The sequence below is a fragment of the Phocoena sinus genome, chromosome 18 (assembly GCF_008692025.1).
Source record: "Phocoena sinus isolate mPhoSin1 chromosome 18, mPhoSin1.pri, whole genome shotgun sequence".
Lineage (NCBI taxonomy): Eukaryota > Metazoa > Chordata > Mammalia > Artiodactyla > Phocoenidae > Phocoena > Phocoena sinus.
The window spans coordinates 53,295,642-53,313,649 of record NC_045780.1 but is presented as its reverse complement, the minus strand read 5'-3'; the positions used below and the strand labels follow the sequence as shown (position 1 = coordinate 53,313,649).

The window sequence follows — 18,008 nt, the reverse complement described above, 5'->3', positions numbered from 1 at the left end:
ATAAGACGTTAATTTTTCTACACAGGTCAATTTTAACAACTCCTAAGAAAACTCAGTATTTCTCTTTGCTAAAAGATTGATGATTTTTAACTCTTTTTTTTACTCTTGTCCCTTCTTCCATTTTCCCCCCATCTACCTAGTTCTTTACGTTTTCTTTTTTAGAAGAATTTCTCCCTCCCCAATTTTTAAGCTATTTTTGAAATATGATCTCCAGAAGTATATTGCAGTATTAAATGTAGACTGCTAATTTTTAAAAAAACTGCATCATTTATTGCCAACTTTGGTATAAGTAAAATCATACACACAGGTCAATCAATTGATTAGACTTATGCTAGAATCACCGACATAAAAAACAGGCAGATTCTAAAAGTAGTACACACCACAACGTTTGACATCACCTCTGTGGTTTCCTCTATCATAACTACAGCATTTTTACGTCTTCCACATTGTTTACAATTTTACCTATCTTTATCAGATTTTCTTGCATTTTCCACATGAAAAAACACTGCACTCCAGCAATACTTTTCCTGTTGTGTTTTAATATACATAGGTGTTTTTTTTGTACATAGGTTTTAAAATAAGTATTTTTAATGCTATCAATAAGAGCTAAGGATCTGAAGTTAGGCAATTTTCAATCTAATAACAGGAAGTGGTTAGTGGGAGTATAATACTGAATGTTATCCACCAAAAGTCACAAGAGTCATAAATTCCTAGAAAAGATTTATTATTAGGATGTAAAAACACCATATACCGTCAAGTAAATAGATTTCTTTAATTCTGAAGATGGGAGTAGAAGCAAAATTTAAGTAAAAATCATGATTATGAATTTAAGCAATAACATTAAAACTATACATTTTTAAAACTGGAACAATGGCATATATATATATCCAAGGAGATGAGATCCTTACATTAAAAATAGATGTGTAAGTTTCTGAAAAATTTTAAGACCCAAGATAGAAAAAATATCTCCACCAATAACAGGTGAAAGTTGGGAAGGAGCACCTTTAATTTTCACTTGTTAATTTTACTTACTTTTCTTCTACCCTTTGAGGCAGTGGTTGGTTCTCAACCACAGAATTTAAAGTCTGGGGAGCTCCAATCCCAGCTCCTCTTCTTAGAAGTTATGTGACCTCAAGCAAATCACTTAAGCACTGTGAAGTTCCACTTTCTCATCCATAAAACTGACCCAGCGAGGCTATTACTTGCTATTATGGGACGAAATAGAAGAGTATTCAAAGTACTCTGTGAACTGTGCAACACTATGCAAATGTCACCTTTTATAACTGACGTTGCTCAGATCTATAAAAGCAGCCATAAGGTGACCTACTGAAGAACATAATCTCCACAGAAAACGGGCACTGCCCATGCCTAAAATATAACAACACTGACTAAGAAGCTGAAGAAAAATACTATCAACAGTTTTCATTAAACAGAAACCCCAAATTCTAGAATTACTCAGTTCCTGTGCTCAATTATAGTCAGGAATGGCCTTTTAGCACAGGTGAAAAAATTAAAAAGACCAGAAATCACAGAGGAGACTGTGAGAATAACTGAACTTCTAGGTACCAGGCTCCACTTGTTTCACAGTTGAAATTTATCTAACCTTTAAAAATGTCATGCTACATTATCAAAACTATTCCAGATCACAGAAAAATGAGAAGCTTCTCAATTCACTTTATGTTGCTTCCATAATATTAATACCCAAACCAAAAAGACAGCACATAAAGTCATAGATCACACTAATAAAGCCACAAAAACTCTAAATAAAATATTAACAAATTTAAATCCAGGAAAGACTAGAACATGATGACAAAAAGAATTTATTCTAAGAATATAGGGATGGATTAGCTTAAAGAAGAAATCTGGTAATAATACATTTCATTACAACAAAAATTGAAGGAGAAAAACCATGTAATTTTACAATAAGGTACCAAAAAGATGACTCCCAGGTTTCTGGCCTGCTGGAGCCATTTATTGACATGGGGAAGACTGTCAAAGGAGAAGCTCTAGAGGGCGGTAGAGGGAAGAGGCTGTATACAGTTGTGGTGGTGATACTCTCTGCAACTCTTCCCATGAAGAGGTGGAGACTAATTCCTCAATAATCTTGAATAGAGACTAAGTGACTCACTTCTAACAGCCTGAATGTGACAGATGTGACACTGTGACTTTTGAGGCAATGTCACAGATTCCATTTGGCTTTCTCTCAGAATGCTTGTTCTTAGAAGCCAGCCTCCATTCAGTGAAGAGCCCAGGCCACAAGAGGTCACATATAGTTGTTCTCGCCAACAGCCTCAGCTGAGGCCCTAGCATCAGCCAGCAAACGTGTGAATAAGGAGGCCTGCAATTACCTCCAGTCCCAGAGTCACCATCAGACAACAATCACATGAGGCCCTAGCAGAGAACTTCATAAAGAAGCCCAGTTCCCCCCAAACCATGAGAATTAACAAGCATAAATGATTGTTATTTTACTCCATTAGGTTTGAGGTAGTCTGTTAAACAGCAATAGCAACAGTAGCCACAACAAAGGGATTGCAATTTCACTCTCAGCATCTTCCACCATAGAATGATTAACTTAGCATTACTGGGAAAATACAAATTGTGACCAGAGAAATAGATGAGGGTAGTTCTTGAGAATGACCTGCAAGGATGAGATGAACAGTAGCAAGCAGTAATCACTGCTTGTATCCAGGAAAATACCATGAGTAGGGGGGACATTATGTGTATGCTTCACCTCCATTCACGTGTACTTACCACTTCTCACATTCATCATTAATAATACCTTGTTTATGACTATACAAGTAAACACACACACACACACACACGGGTATGTTTATATATTCATGTGTGCATGCATTATATGTGTGCATGAATATATATGTATATATGGTTATTTCTTCCAAAAGTTATATGGCTAATCCACTGGGAAGGGATTCTAGTAAGCATAAGAAAGTTTAACAAGCTACACTTTTAAATTAATTTTTAAAACAATGAGACAGGTAATCTATGAAATATTTTATAAACTATCTTTAGAAAAACTTTTTAAAAAATAATCATAAAACCGAAGAAGCCCATTAACAGACTTGATAATTACACAAAACCATACTGGTAAAAACAAAACAAAAAATCGAGCTTTTAAAAACATTACTAGGGCTTCCCTGGTGGCGCAGTGGTTGAGAGTCCACCCGCCGATGCAGGGCACATGGGTTCGTGCCCCGGTCCGGGAGGATCCCACCTGCCGCGGAGTGGCTGGGCCTGTGAGCCGTGGCCGCTGGGCCTGCGCGTCCGAAGACTGTGCTCCGCAACGGGAGAGGCCACAGCAGTGGGAGGCCCGCGTACCACAAAAAAAAAAAAAAAACATTACTAGTTGTTTCACACTAAAAACAACAATACCTGAAGTTGTAGGTACTTCCACAGTAATACTGCTATAAGGTGGAGGAGAAGAGTCAGTCTCAAGTCCAGATGCTGAAGGAGCAGCCTGCACATTTTGTGGTGTTGCGTTTGAAGTTGACGGCTGCTCTACAGCAGATGATTCTGAATTATCCTCTTCATTGTGAAGCTAAGAGAACAAAGGAAAATGAAAACATTAATGTGAATCAAATTAAAAAAAAATTTTTAAAGATCATTTCAGGCAAAGAATCATTTTTTAGCTAAAAACAAGGTAAAATAGCATTTAAAAAGATGAACAAAATTTTTAAGAGACATAATCAGTCATTAAGAAGTTTAGAATTTTTATAGTTTCTTTACAATAAGGATGAAGTTCAAATTGTTAGGATTTATGGAGGAAAAACGTCATGATTACAAATAGATTCAAGTTCTTTCAATCCTACAATAAATATTGTCTACCACGCATCAATCACTGTGTACTGCAAAGAAAACTTCTAATACAACCACAATACCATATCTATTACACTAGTATCTAAAATAACTAGAAATGTAAAATGAATTAATGAAATAGAATAACAATATATATACATTCCAAAAATGTGGAATACTCTGAGGAGGTTTTCCCAAGTACCAAAAGAATTACTAATAAAGCAAAATAAGTCAGTGTGCACATAAAATTCTGAAAAACGTCATTACAACAAATGTATTCAAAGTTCAAGAAATGCTAGATACTATATTGAGATCTTTATCACTTAACTCATTCAATCCTCACAACAAACCTGTAAGATAGAGACTATTAAACTGTTATCCCCATTTGACAGATTAAAAGAAAAAAAGAAGAAAAAAAACCAAGCCAAAACCACCCTGGACGTGTAGAGACTTAGAGTAACTTGCCAAACATCACAACAGCTAGGAAGGGTAAAGCCACGAATCACACCCAAGCAGCGTGGCTGCACACCTCTTACTTCATTTATATGGAAGGGAGGAAGGAAGGAAGGAAGGAAGGAAGGGAGGGAGGGAGGGAGGGAAAGAAATTTTGTCACAGAGCAAATCTGTGTGTTGTGATATAATGCATTTTTGGATTTCAGAAAGAATAGGCGAATTATTACTCCACTTTCTACGAGCTTCGATAAACTTATTTTCTCTGTACCTCAGTGTCTCCATATGTAAGTTCTGAATGCAACCAAAATCCTCACAGAATTGTAAAATAATATTTGAAAATCATCCAGCATAATGCCTAACACACAGAAGGCATTTAACAAATACTAGTTCCACCCTTCTTCCCTTTTATTTAATATACTTTATTTTATAAACTCAAAAGCAGAAATTATGTGGTACTCTGTCAGTCCAATAAGTAGTCACTCACTTGCCTCTAAAGAATTTTTTTAAATATGCCAAGTAAAACAGGAGGTCAATTTATTTCACTGCTGTCTGCATGTGTCTTGGTAAGCGATTACACTAGCAAAACACTTTTGGGAGTTCATAAAGGTATTATAACTTTTAACAAAACAGTATAAACAAACCTAAAATCATCTCAAGTTTAAGAAGACAACTTTTCCCATAACACTATGGACAAAAAATGTTGCCTGCCATTCCAGTAAACAATGAATGTTGCCCACCATCAAACCATCAGCCACTGCAGCCAACCCCACACAGTGCACCCTGAGGGGAACTCAGGATGGAGAGAAACAGGATACTGGCCCTAGATAGTTAAGAAGCATATCTAAAGAACAATTTCAGTAAGCCCAGACTCTTGCATCTCCGCATACACAGAAAAGCCCTGAAATCATTAACTTAAGATGTCTGTTTCGTGTGATCAGCGGTAATCTTCTCATGCCCTACTCTCCCCCACCACCCCAGCAAGAACTCCAGTGCACCCCGGCTCCTCGCTGTCCTCTTTGCAACAGCACCTCAGAGCTGAGAGGCTGTCTCTGGGGCTATAATCCTCAGTACGGTCCTCAAATAAAACATAACTCGCAATTTTTAGGTTATGCGTTTTTCTTCAGTCAACAGCACCAAAGTTTATACAACAGTATCCACTCACAGAAACTGAATTCTAAGGTCAAATAAGCATAAAGTCAACTCTGTATGAGCTTTTACATTTATTTACTTGCAGCACTTTTCCAAGTAGGCACTAAATGAGCACCGTCTTAACTAGCAACACTCTGCCCTGGTGTCATAAAGCATCTTCTGTTTCCCATTACAAGGCACCCAGGAGAATTCCCAATGTAGTCATCTTTGACAACACTTTTAAGAGCAAAAATGTCAGATGAACAAGTTAAGGCAAATAAAGTACAGATAAATACTTAGTAATTTAGAATATATTAGTATATTTAGTAAATATAGTAATTAATATTACTAAACAAATAATAATGAAGGTATCAAAAAAGAGGAAGCCACTTTTCCATATCTACTATTAATACTGCAAATGTAGATGAAATGTACTAAAGAGAAAATCCTACATGACAAACAACTCTCCTCTAGTTCCTCACAAGAAACACCCCCACCACATCAAATATACAAATACGCTCCCCAGAATGACCAACTCTCATCTTGAACCTGTCAAAATATATTCAAATAACTATAATAAAAAGAATAACTACAGATACTTTTACATATGATCTCAGAAGTAAAGCTTTGGAACTTATAAAACACACCAATTTATTTCAACTGCCTTACCTAATACCTCCAGTTTTATTTTTACAAAATTATAATATAGGGGACTTCCCTGACAGCCCAGTGGTTAAGACTCCGCACTCCCAATGCAGGGGTACAGGTTCGATCCCTGATCGGGGAACTAAGATCCGGGCATGCCACACAGCACAGCCAAAAAAAAAAAAAAACCATATATATATATATATATATATATATATATATATATATATATATATATATATTACAGTGAACAGTTGCTCTGTGTTAACCATAAAACCCAATAACTCAGTCAACAATCTCTACCCACTGTAGCATAGAACTTCCAATTTACTTTAAATGCAACACTGTATTTTGATATCTTTGGTGTCTCCATAAATTAACCTACTGTGTGATGAGACAAAATTACTTTTAAGGAAGGACAAGAAAAATTTTAACATAAAAATTTTTCTGCCATTTGAGGCACTACCCCCTCCCCTTTAGTGTGCATTGTACATCTGCACTATACATTAATTAGATCCCCTTAGAAGACACAGGAATGCCTCCTCACTCAAAAAAATTAATTTCCATCTGGTGCCAGCAAGGTAACTCCTTAGGAGATAACATTCCTTTCTCAATTCTGTAAAGAGTCACAATGACCCCACTACTCACCTTGTTGCACTATGTAAACTGTCAATATGTTACTTTGTCTCAAAAACTTATATAACTAACTGTGCTTTGACCTCTAACCAGCAGAACAGCCCTAGGAGCTCTCTGAAAGACTGTCTCCCAGTTTATAATCCTTAGACTGGCTCGAATAAAAATTTCCATTTTGGGCTTCCCTGGTGGTGCAGTGGTTGAGAGTCCACCTGCCGATGCAGGGGAAAAAAATTTCCATTTTCTTAGATTGTTTAATTTTTTCGACATTTGATTGCCTTTTAACTAAGTTCTTACAAGGGTTCAGATTAAGTTACATGTTTATCAAATTAGACAATGCCAATTTGTAGAAATTTTTCCTTAATCATGCTGCTATGTTGTTAAATGGTTCTATTTTACATTCTATAACAATTACCTAAACAGCAAGAAAAAAGGGTGGGGGAGGAGTGGGGTGGGACCTACATATATTCAGTAATGAACCAGGCTCTGTGTCCCATCCACACATCACCTCAAAAGTTATCTTCCCAGGGAATTCCCTGGCGGTTTCACTGCAGAGGGAGCAGGGTTCGATCCCTGGTTGGGGAACTAGGATCCCGCAAGCCAAAAAAAAAAAAAAAGAAAGTTATCCTCCCAGCTTGTCCTATTTATGAGCCTCCTGGAAAAAAATGTGGGCAATAGCACGTGAAAATTAAAATATCTTTAATCTAGCGACCAGGGTGATGAAAAGTTGCACACTAAACAACAGTTTTTTAGTCCGAAGGGTAAAAGGATGACAAGAGGGCTTTGTTAAACGTATCTATCTATCGCTAGTTTTTATAGATGTATATTAAGTATTTTTAATGATAAGGAAACTGTAATCATTATGATTAGCTAGCTGGAGGTCTAGCCTTCCTTCTTTTACTTTAATTGGGGTGTCTCCTATACATATCCCTTTATTCTAAGGTGATAAAATACTAATGTAATAACTAGTAACTTTATTTCTGAGAAGCTAGAGATCTCACTGAATGTTTTCTAAACATACCAAGATGAGAATTATGGAAGTGCAATCAAGTGTTGTTTAGTGAACAGTGCCCTGTACCAGGGCCTGGTAGGTTAGCCAGTTGTATGGTCTTTTTTTCACCTTTCTTCTCATTTCTTTTCTCTTCTTTTGTTTCAGTTTGGGCACAGAAATTGAACTACAGGGCAGAACTGTAAGATTTTTGGGAAGTAAAAAAACAAGCTATCTCTAAAGTTGTTTATTTTAAAAAGTTTCTAAAGAACTAATATATGTTGTATACTGCCATATTCTGACTACATTTATTACCAAAGGGCAAAACTGGGAAGAAGAGTTAGTAGTTGCAAGGAGATAAATTTTAGCTCAATTAAAAAAATTTTTAATTTTTAGTTAGAACTTTTTAATTTTTAGAGTACTAGGTTTTCTGTGGGGCAACAAATCCTTTCAGATTTTGGATGACTGACTATCTGGCAAGACTGTTTTATAACTAGGATGACCATACAGCTGTTTTCCCCAGGACTGTCCCACTTTACACCTGTTGTGTCACAGCCCCATTCAATTTAGCGTTTTCTCCACCCCGTTCATTCTCAAAAAAATTGCACGGTCGGTCAACTGACATATAATGGGATTCTTGGCCTTTGTACAAAATTAGTAGATGACAAAGGTTCCTTCTGACTCTAAGATAACATGATTCTAGAAAAAAACCTCTGGTAGCCTCTATCATTCAATGTTGCCTGATCTAACACCTGATTTAGAGAAGCAAACAGGTATGTGTTGCAGTAAAATCAATCTGTAGAGTCAAGCTACTCATTTTAGTCACCCAAGAAGAAAGTGAGCTACCTTATCTATGCTCCTAGGGATAAGGTGCTAAGAAATTTCTACAAACAGCCCAAGTGTTAAAACCAATAGCTCAGAGGATAGAGTCCCACAAAACAGTGCTGCTTAGCAAAGGGAGCTAGATTTTCTACCAATAACACTAAATTACAGCAGTCGTCCTCACGCACACACATACCATTAAGCAAATGAACAGAATCTTCTTAATTTGAGGTTTACTCCCCACCAAATTTTTTCCACTAAACTTTTGCTGTCTCTGGATACCTTTCTTCTGAGAACTAGCCTATGATAAAGCAATGATTAGCAAATGATTCGAAAATGATACAAATGATTAGGAAAGAGCGCATAAGCAACAAGTAAACATTAAAGGAAAAATATTTGCCGTGCCTAATTTTCAGCTTCTTCTTTTGGAAGTACAGAAGTTTGGTTACAGTTTTATATTTCATAATATAATACAGGCATATTTCTGCTCGTAAAAACCTTTCTTGTTAGTATGAGAGAATATCGTTATTTCATGGTGTTCTACAAAGAACACAGTGGGCTTCAGATGCTCTGTCACCTGAACAAGTCTGCAAAACAACTGTTAAAAACCAAGTATCATCAGATATTTTATCAAGACATAACAAAGTGTCTTTTAAACAAAAAGGATTCTTACTTCATTTTTAAACTGTTACTGTCTGCTCACGATATGTCAACTGAAAGAAAGATGCAAAAGGATATATACAGTATAACTGAGTCTTTTTAAATAATGAGAGAGATAAACACAACATGGTAGATCAACTATACTTCAATAAAACTTTCTTTTAAAAAGCTATTTCCTACAAATTCCAAAATAAATAAATAAATAAATAAGAGATTGTTTGTGTAGTACATATAGGCAATCAAAATTTCTGGAAGGACACACAAGAAACAGCAAAGAGCTGCAGGTGGGGAACAGATTTCATCATTCTCTACTATTTGATTTTTCACCCTAAGCATAAATTACTTTGAATTTTTAAATTTTTAATAAATAAAACCAAAATGCAAAAGTCCTCTAATTTCTGGTTTGGCATGTCTCACAGGCAACAATGTTAAGGTAAACACTATATCCTATGATAAAAAAGCTTTTTCCACAGACAATGTAATATCACTATAATAGCTTCCCTGGGTTTATGTATATACAACTTTCTATTAAAAATGACACAATCTGAAACTGTAACCACAGGAAAAATATATGTGAAGAATGCAAATGAGGAACTGTATCTGTTTTTTTAAAGGAAAAATTGAGAGGGATAATTAATGGGGCAACCGTGATTAAAGAACATAAGACCAAATTTATATTGCCACACTAGACAGTTCTGAGCTTCTGACCTAGATACCCACTCATTAATTCATTTCTTAAAACAACATTAAACATAATCACATACTAAAAAGGGGCTCTAGGCTCTTTATGTACAATTCTTTTCCTCCCATACTGCACTGCCTAGTTGACTTCTACACACAGTTCAGGTCTTAGCTTAAAATCAAGTTCTCAGACTTCCCTGGTGGCGCAGTGATTAAGAATCCGCCTGTCAACGCAGGGGACATGGGTTCGAGCCCTGGTCCGGGAAGATCCCACATGTCGCGGAGCAACTAAGCCTGTGCGCCACCACTACTGAGCCTGCGCTCTAGAGCCCGCGAGCCACAACTACTGAAGCCTGCATGCCTTAGAGCCTGTGCTCCACAACAAGAGAAGCCCCCGCTTGCCGCGACTAGAGAAAGCCCGCTCAGCAACGAAGACCCAACGCAGCCATAAATACATAAATAAATTTTTTTTAAAAATCAAGTTCTCAAGAAAATCTTTCCTATCTCTCAAAAGTAGATTAGGACACAATCTTAAAGCACCCTGTTCTTTAGCACACTTACTACAATAGCAATTATTTATGTGCTCATTCATTTACAATCTGTTTTTCCAGCTAAAGTAAGAGCTCTACAAAACTGGAGGTTATGTCTGTCTTGTTGAACACTACAAAAATAAGCTCCAAAGTATTTGGAATCAACTTTGGTTAAAATTAAAAGGAAATGCAATATAGGTCACCAGTCACAACAGTATGAAATGGAAAGACTGGAGAAATAACCTTGCTATAACCCAAGTACTGTGAAGTCTGTAACAGCTAGTTATTACCATAGTAAGTTAAAGGAGAAAGAGTTAGAGTATATTTACATCCCAATGACCTCCAAGAAACAAAGAAACCAAACATATGGGATAAAGATCTTATATAAATTGCTATTTTCAGAAGAATTCAGCCTCCAGTTAAATTCCTTTTTATATGCTAAAACTGCAATGTAAATCGGCTAGATCCTAAGATTCTCTCTTTGAATACAAAGTCCTCTATATGGTACACTCATTAGTCGTGTTCATAGTCCTTTAATTAAATGACAAATACTTGACCTTATTCTTAAATGTTTATATCAACAGAAAGATACACTTTTCAAAATTCTATTTAGCTTACTCAGATCTTACCTAAGAAAATACATATTTACAAATCTGCCCTATAATTATGCCTCTTTAGCAATACGTCAATATATCTTAACACAGATTATCATAGTCCAAGGGAAAAAAAGAGAGAAAAGAAAGGAGAAAAAATATTTGAGTGGCAGGGCTGGCAATTTCTCATACTTTCATCTAAGGTTGTCTGTCTACAGGGCACTGCTCCCTGCCATCCCCCACTTACCTTCTCGGTCTCCCGCTAATTTCTCAATCTAGCACACATGAATTGAGCATGAAAAGACCATAATGTATGCCATAACTGTCTATATATTTTATCATAGGAAGATGTTCAGCTTCAGCCTCATCTTTCGTGGTTTTATACCAAAATATGTGTTACATAACGTATTTTAAGTTTACTTTTAAAAGACTGCATTTTTCAAATCTGGCCAGTACTTGGGTTTTTGTCCTCTACAACTCAAGCAGCTTTTTGAGATATATTTGTTGATGACTACGCTGTGGTCTTAAGCAATTAAGTTATCTGTGGCAGACATGTGATTGTCTCCCTCAAATCCCTTCCATCCCTCTTTCATTACAGATTCACAGTAATGTGGGTGGGACTGAGCCTACTCTACTATCTATGTTGGTCAGGATAATTTTCTCCTTTGGCACTGCAACTGCTTCCCAACCAGCCTGGCCCTCCTCCTGGGCAGGGTGCCTGTGTCAAAGGTGGGCAATAAAATAAGCTAAGATTATCCACTTAGAGGATATAGAAAACTGCTGTGGAAATAATGATACAGAGCAATTCCAGGGTTTAAGATTTCCTTAATTGGTTTGGGGACCATAATTTACAAACACCGATGGAGAAGGTGCCCCTACGCATTTTTTATAAGCAGAAGAAAATTTTAATGATAATGTTTGAATTTACAAAACTATTCAAACCCTGAGTTTTCAAAATAGCTCAATGTTCTGATTTTTATAAGCTAACATACTGGTATTTGTAAAGAAATAAATGTTCCCTGCCATTCCAGTTCTACAAGGATAAAGCCATTAGCTACTGCCATGGCCCAGGGACAGCGCACCCTGAGGGGGATGCAGGATGGTGAAAAACAGGAAACATTCTGTGCTTTGGATATACTGGCCCTTAGATAGTTAAGATACATATCTAAGAAAACATTTCAAATGACCTCAGATTCTTGCATCTTCCCATACACAGAAAAGCACCAAAATCATTCACTTCAGATGTCTTCTTTGTGCTTAGCAGTAATCTTTTTATCTTGACTACCTGGTTTTCCCAGCAAATAAAGTTCATAGGCATCCTGGCTCCTCCCTTACCTCTCTGGAGCAGTTCCTCGGAGCTGAGAGGATATCTCTCAGGCTATAGTCCTCAGTAAGGTCCCTGAATAAAACTGAACTCACAACGTTTATGTCGTGCATGTTTATTTCAGTCAACATATCCTATCCAACATAAGCAATGATAAGTATAATGACAATGGCAACTTGTAATGAAAGGTTCTCTTCTGTTTCCATAATCAAATTAAATAAGAACCCTTTGACAGATTCTCCACAAAGTTTTTTACCTGCATGCACCAAAATAAGTCAGGAAATGTCATAACTGGTAAAGTTTAAAAAGCAAAATTGGCTAAAGAGTATACTTCATAATAGAGAAGTGAATCTCAGATATTAAAGTATAGTAATAATATTAAAATAAGCCCCCTTCTAGCAATCAAAATCTGAACATTCAAGAGGTTTTAAAAGCAAAACTATTCAGGCATGAGAATAAAAAACAAGAGCTAGTAAACTCTAACTGCAACCATTTCCTTCCAGGAAACTATCAGTTCCAAGTTTGTGCTGTACTTCATGAGTCCCTAGAAGCTTAGAGACCCTTTAATTAGATCTGGGAATATTATTACCTTCCTAGTCAGATCATAAGCATGTGAAATTTAGGAAGTATGCTTTATTCATCGTGGTATCCCCTAAAACAGGTAGCAGAGCTTAGGACACAGAATTAAGCTTCACATTAAATATGCAGTCCCCTAAGCCTCTCAGAGTTTTTCTTCTACCAAAAGGCAAGAGAGAGCTTGGTCAAGTAATGGATGCACTGAACATCTCAAGATCAATAATCACAACTCATATACTCTATGATTCCCATGGTGTTTTTACACATAGTAGAAACCTGAAATATTTAATCATGCAACTTTTGCGGGCAATCACCATAACTTAATAAGTAAATATTTGTCCCCCAAAGCTTACTGAATTAAACTAACGGTGTTACCCAAAAACCACAGATAACTGAATTAATACATGCTAAAGAAGAATATAAATTCCATCCCCACATCACCCAAGTTTTTAGAGTAACTACTCTAGAGACATTCTTACCACAGCTAGACAAGACAGTCAATAGTAAAGAAAGTCACAAAAATCACAAAGAGCTGCCCCCTCCCAACACAAAATCAAACAGCTGGCAAGGCTAGGTCGATGCATAAACTACCTGAGACTCTTCACACAATGAAGAAAGAAGCATCAGTGACTTTGAGCACAGAACAGTAATAACTGTTCACACATAGGACTTTTATCCATCAAAGAGTAGTTTACTATTAAAGAATAGAGATACAAAAACCAAAAACAGGTCACAACAGGGGTGACCTTTTGATATAAGTTAATAAAAATGAAGACTCTAGGAAAAACAGATTTTATTAGACAAAAGAAATGAAACAACAGCACACAGGAAGAACATAAATTATTAATTTAAAAAGTAAATATTTCTAATAATTAAAGACGCAAAAACGGTGTGTTAGAATAGAGTAGAAGTCGAACTACTGCTAGTAAGAATATAAATTCATTCAACCACCTTGCAGATCAATTTGGCAATTCCTAGTAAGGCTGAAGGTGTGTAGGACCCAATAATTCCACTTGTAAACGTCAATACTAGAAAACTCTCACACTTGCACATAAAGAGGCACATACGAGAATGCTCATGGTAGTACTATTTGTAATAGTGAGACACAGATAACAACTGTCTGGTCAGCACAAAATGAATAAATATTATTCCACTATTTGTATAACAATTCATTTAAAACTTATTAATTAGACCTACATGAGTCATCATAGATAAATCTTTAAAACACGGTAAGTGAATAAAGCAAGCTGAAAAAGTATAAAATAGTAAAATACTGTAACAAACACATGCTAACATCTGTTATCTCCACAGTGGATATAGAAATATCTTTTACATCATTTTCTATACTTTCCTTTATGCTTGAAATGTTTCATAGTTTTAATATTTACATTAAAACAAACAAAAAAAAGCCAGCTAGCCAAGTTGTCTTCCATGTATAAAGTATATATACCATCCATGAGTCCTTGGGAAAAACTACTCCATGATGAAAAACCAGGCAATCATAAAATTAAGCAAATAAAAAGTAAATAAGGAGAAAAGCAATGAGAAAAGATATGGTGGTTAGCACTCAGTCCTTTCAAAGACAGAACTAATGCTAAACATTGAGCTAGAGACTAAATAAATAGCCGCTGGCAAACAGACAGCAAACCTGAAAAAGTAAAAATATAAGCAACATAAAAATCAGGAACTGGGGAAAGAAAACATGAGAGAAAGTATTAATACCACTCACCTCATCTTTCACAGCAGGGATTTAATCTCTAATATCTAAAATCAAAACATGAGGTTTTAAAAATTACTCCAATTTCTTACTGATTTTTATACTCTTTTAATTTTAGTGAAATCCTACAGAACCTAACAGCTCTGTGGTAAAGAAACCTTTATCTAGAATTCAGCAGTTCTTTAAGGATTTTTTCCTTGCTGTTAAATCCAAACAAAATCGTATTTTGTATTCTCATTTTTAAAAAATAGAATAGTGGGACTTCCCTGGCAGTCCAGGGGTTAAGATTCCACGTTTCCACTGCAGGGGGCATGGGCTTGATCCCTGGTCTGGGATCTGATCCCGTATGCCATGTAGTGCAGACAAAAAAAAAAAATAAAGAGAAAGAGAGAGAGAGAAAAAAAAAAGAGTAGTGTCCCATTCTTATTACATTATTCCTGTCCATAAGCACAAATGGAAATGTGTTCACCAAATGTCAACATAATTTATTTCTGGTTGGTAAGATTTGGGTGCCTAGATTGCTTCTTTTGTACTTACACTGCTTGTATTTAAAAAAATAAGTATAGATCACTTTTTATAAAAATATACTTTAGCCTAGTAATTCTCATTTTAAGATAATTCTTAAATTCTACATCCAAAGAAACTAATCAGAAACTTAAAACAGGATTTCTTTGTAAAGCTGTTCATCATAGTGTTATAAAAATAGAAAACTGAAAACAATCTATTCATCCAAAATAAAATAAACACACTGTATCAATATAATAGAATCCTATACAGCCATTTAAGGTCGTGTTTCCAAAGGATACTTAATGAAATAGGAAATGCTCATGATACAGTGTTAAAGAAGTAACAAAACTGTGTGTGTGTAAATCATATATTATTCATATTATTTTAAATAAGATGAACTGTTAGCAGTTTCAAAATGATTGTTAACAGACAAATGGGTAGCATGGGTGCTTGAAAACTGCATTTTGTTGGGTTTTTTTTTTTAACTTTTCTGTATTTTTTCTAAGTTCTCTAGAACGGAGATGAAAGAAAGTACAAAACAATCTTTTTTTGTTCTTAATGTAGGACATATGTGATAAAGAGATTTCCATCTGGGCTTCCCTGGTGGCGCAGTGGTTGAGAGTCCGCCTGCCGATGCAGGGGACACGGGTTCGTGCCCCGGTCCGGGAGGATCCCACATGCCGCGGAGCGGCTGGGCCCGTGAGCCACACCTACTGAGCCTGCGCGTCTGGAGCCTGTGCTCCGCAGCAAGAAAGGCCGCGATAGTGAGAGGCCTGCGCACCGTGATGAAGAGTGGCCCCCCGCTTGCCACGACTAAAGAAAGCCCTCGCACAGAAACGAAGACCCAACCCAGCAAAAATAAATTAATTAATAAACTCCTACCCCCAACATCTTAAAAAAAAAAAAAAAAAAAAAAAAAAGAGATTTCCATCTATGCTTATAGGAATAAGTTTCTACACGTTAGAAAACTGACATTTATAAAATTGCTCAATGACACTAAAACTGAAAGAAAATCACCACACACTTTATATCCATTCAATAACCTTTCATAATCATTCTTGTCTTTACAAGAAAAGAAAGGTACATAACCCAGATAGATGATGCTTGTTATTTTCCATCAACCAGTTAACAGTACTAATACATAAAGTAATACCAGCATGTAACCATTTGAGTGTGATGATATTCTAGTGAAACTCATTTGGAGGTCAAAATGATTCATAAAGGCTTTTTCTTTGTCTCTTTCCCACCTATAACAAGAGTTTTCTTCATGGTGCCCTTCTGTCTTAACTAGTTGTTAATCACATTATATATTTGTCTACATAATCTATTTTCACAGTCAGTAATATTATCTATTCCTTAGAACTTCAATGAGGATGGCACACCAACACTGTGAGCAACACACCACCAATGTTCCAACTGCTTTATTCTATGCCCAGCTGATAAAAAACCTCCACAAACTTTCCACAAACAACTCTGAGAAAATGCTCATTAAGCACTCAGCATAGCAGCAGTAAGCTACTGTGGCAATAACTGTTGTATCGGTCACCATTTTTCCACTGCAGCCCTACATATAAAGCACAGACAGTGCTTCCTCCATTCAAACTAAACTTTAGAAAGCAGATACATTCACATTATCTAACTGCTCTATGGTAGGAAAGTGCAAAAATGATAGGGACTTGTCACAAGGACATACAAGCAGATAGTCAAATCTGGGATGATCTGAGCCTCAAAATGGTGATAGTATGAGACTGTAATCAATAGAATAAAATTAAAATCCATACTAATATAAATGAATAAATAAACTGGAGGCTACAGGAGTTCTTCCTTATAGAATCCTACATAATAAATGCAGAAGAAATGACAGAATTAGGAAATCACCATTTGACAACCATCGTTATAACTCTTTCAGGTAATCATAAACGATGAGTTCTAAAACCAATGGATGAAAGTATAATTTTTTAAAGGAACTTTGTGAGGTATACTATAAAATAACTGATATGAATCTTTCCAAAACATTAATGTAATCCATGACAAATAAGATTAATGAATTGTTCCAGCTTAAGGGAGACAAAAAGACACTAACTAAGCACAATAGCTAATCACGGACTAGATCCTAATCTAAAAATAAGTTTTTTCTTTTGCTATAAAAGACACTAGTAGGGAAACTGGTAAAATATGTTTATAGATTACAGTATTGCATAAATGTCATTGATTTTGATAACTGCACAATAGTTTGTAAAAGTATGTCGTTTTTAGAAAATATACACTGAAATATTTAGATGTAAAGGGATAACATGTGTGCCACTCATTTTCAAATGCTTCAGAAAAAAATATAGCATATGTGTATATATACACATATATACAAAGAAAATATCACAAAGCATATGTGATAAAACGTCAACTTTTGAGGAAACTGGGTGAGTGGTGTACAGGAAATCTGTGTACTATTTTTTCCACACTTTACTGTAAGTCTAAAATTAAAATTATTTTAAAATAAAGTTAAAAAAACAAAATGCTATATGGCAAGAAAATAGAAAAAACATATGTTGTATTAACAAACAGATTAATTTAAAACTCTACAATCCCAGCTTCTAACTTCCACTCTATCACTAGAGACCTATATGATCATTAAAAACCTCTACACCTTCAGTCAGTTTACAAAATGATTTCTCTACATTTAATCAAAATCCTAGTTTCCCTGGATGGCACTACGTCCCTCAAAAGCCTCTCAAACGCGAAATGTTAATCCTCACACCACCACCCCTTATCTGGAAACAAGAAGACAAAGAAAATGTTCTTGGATACAGCCAATGCCAGATCAAGAGCCTTTCTCGAAATTCACACTGTCTATACAACCTGCCAGACTTTCTCTCATCCTGTTCTTAGTATTTACAAGGGTCTAAATCATTCCCCAATCAGTAAAACTTACAAGCCAGCC

At 35.8% G+C, this 18,008-nt stretch overlaps 1 protein-coding gene across 4 annotated transcripts in view; it reads right to left on the bottom strand.

Moving 5' to 3' along the window:
* NDFIP2 (Nedd4 family interacting protein 2) overlaps positions 1-18,008 on the bottom strand; it is a 76,048-nt gene that overhangs the window by 36,715 nt on the left and 21,325 nt on the right. For all 4 annotated transcript variants that reach the window (XR_004346658.1, XM_032611043.1, XM_032611041.1 and 1 more), the window contains exon 2: positions 3,391-3,556. Coding sequence is in view for 3 of the 4 variants with exons in the window: in XM_032611043.1 (XP_032466934.1) it covers positions 3,391-3,556 (166 nt within the window). In the remaining variant the exon portion in view is untranslated. The remainder of the gene's footprint in view (positions 1-3,390; positions 3,557-18,008) is intronic.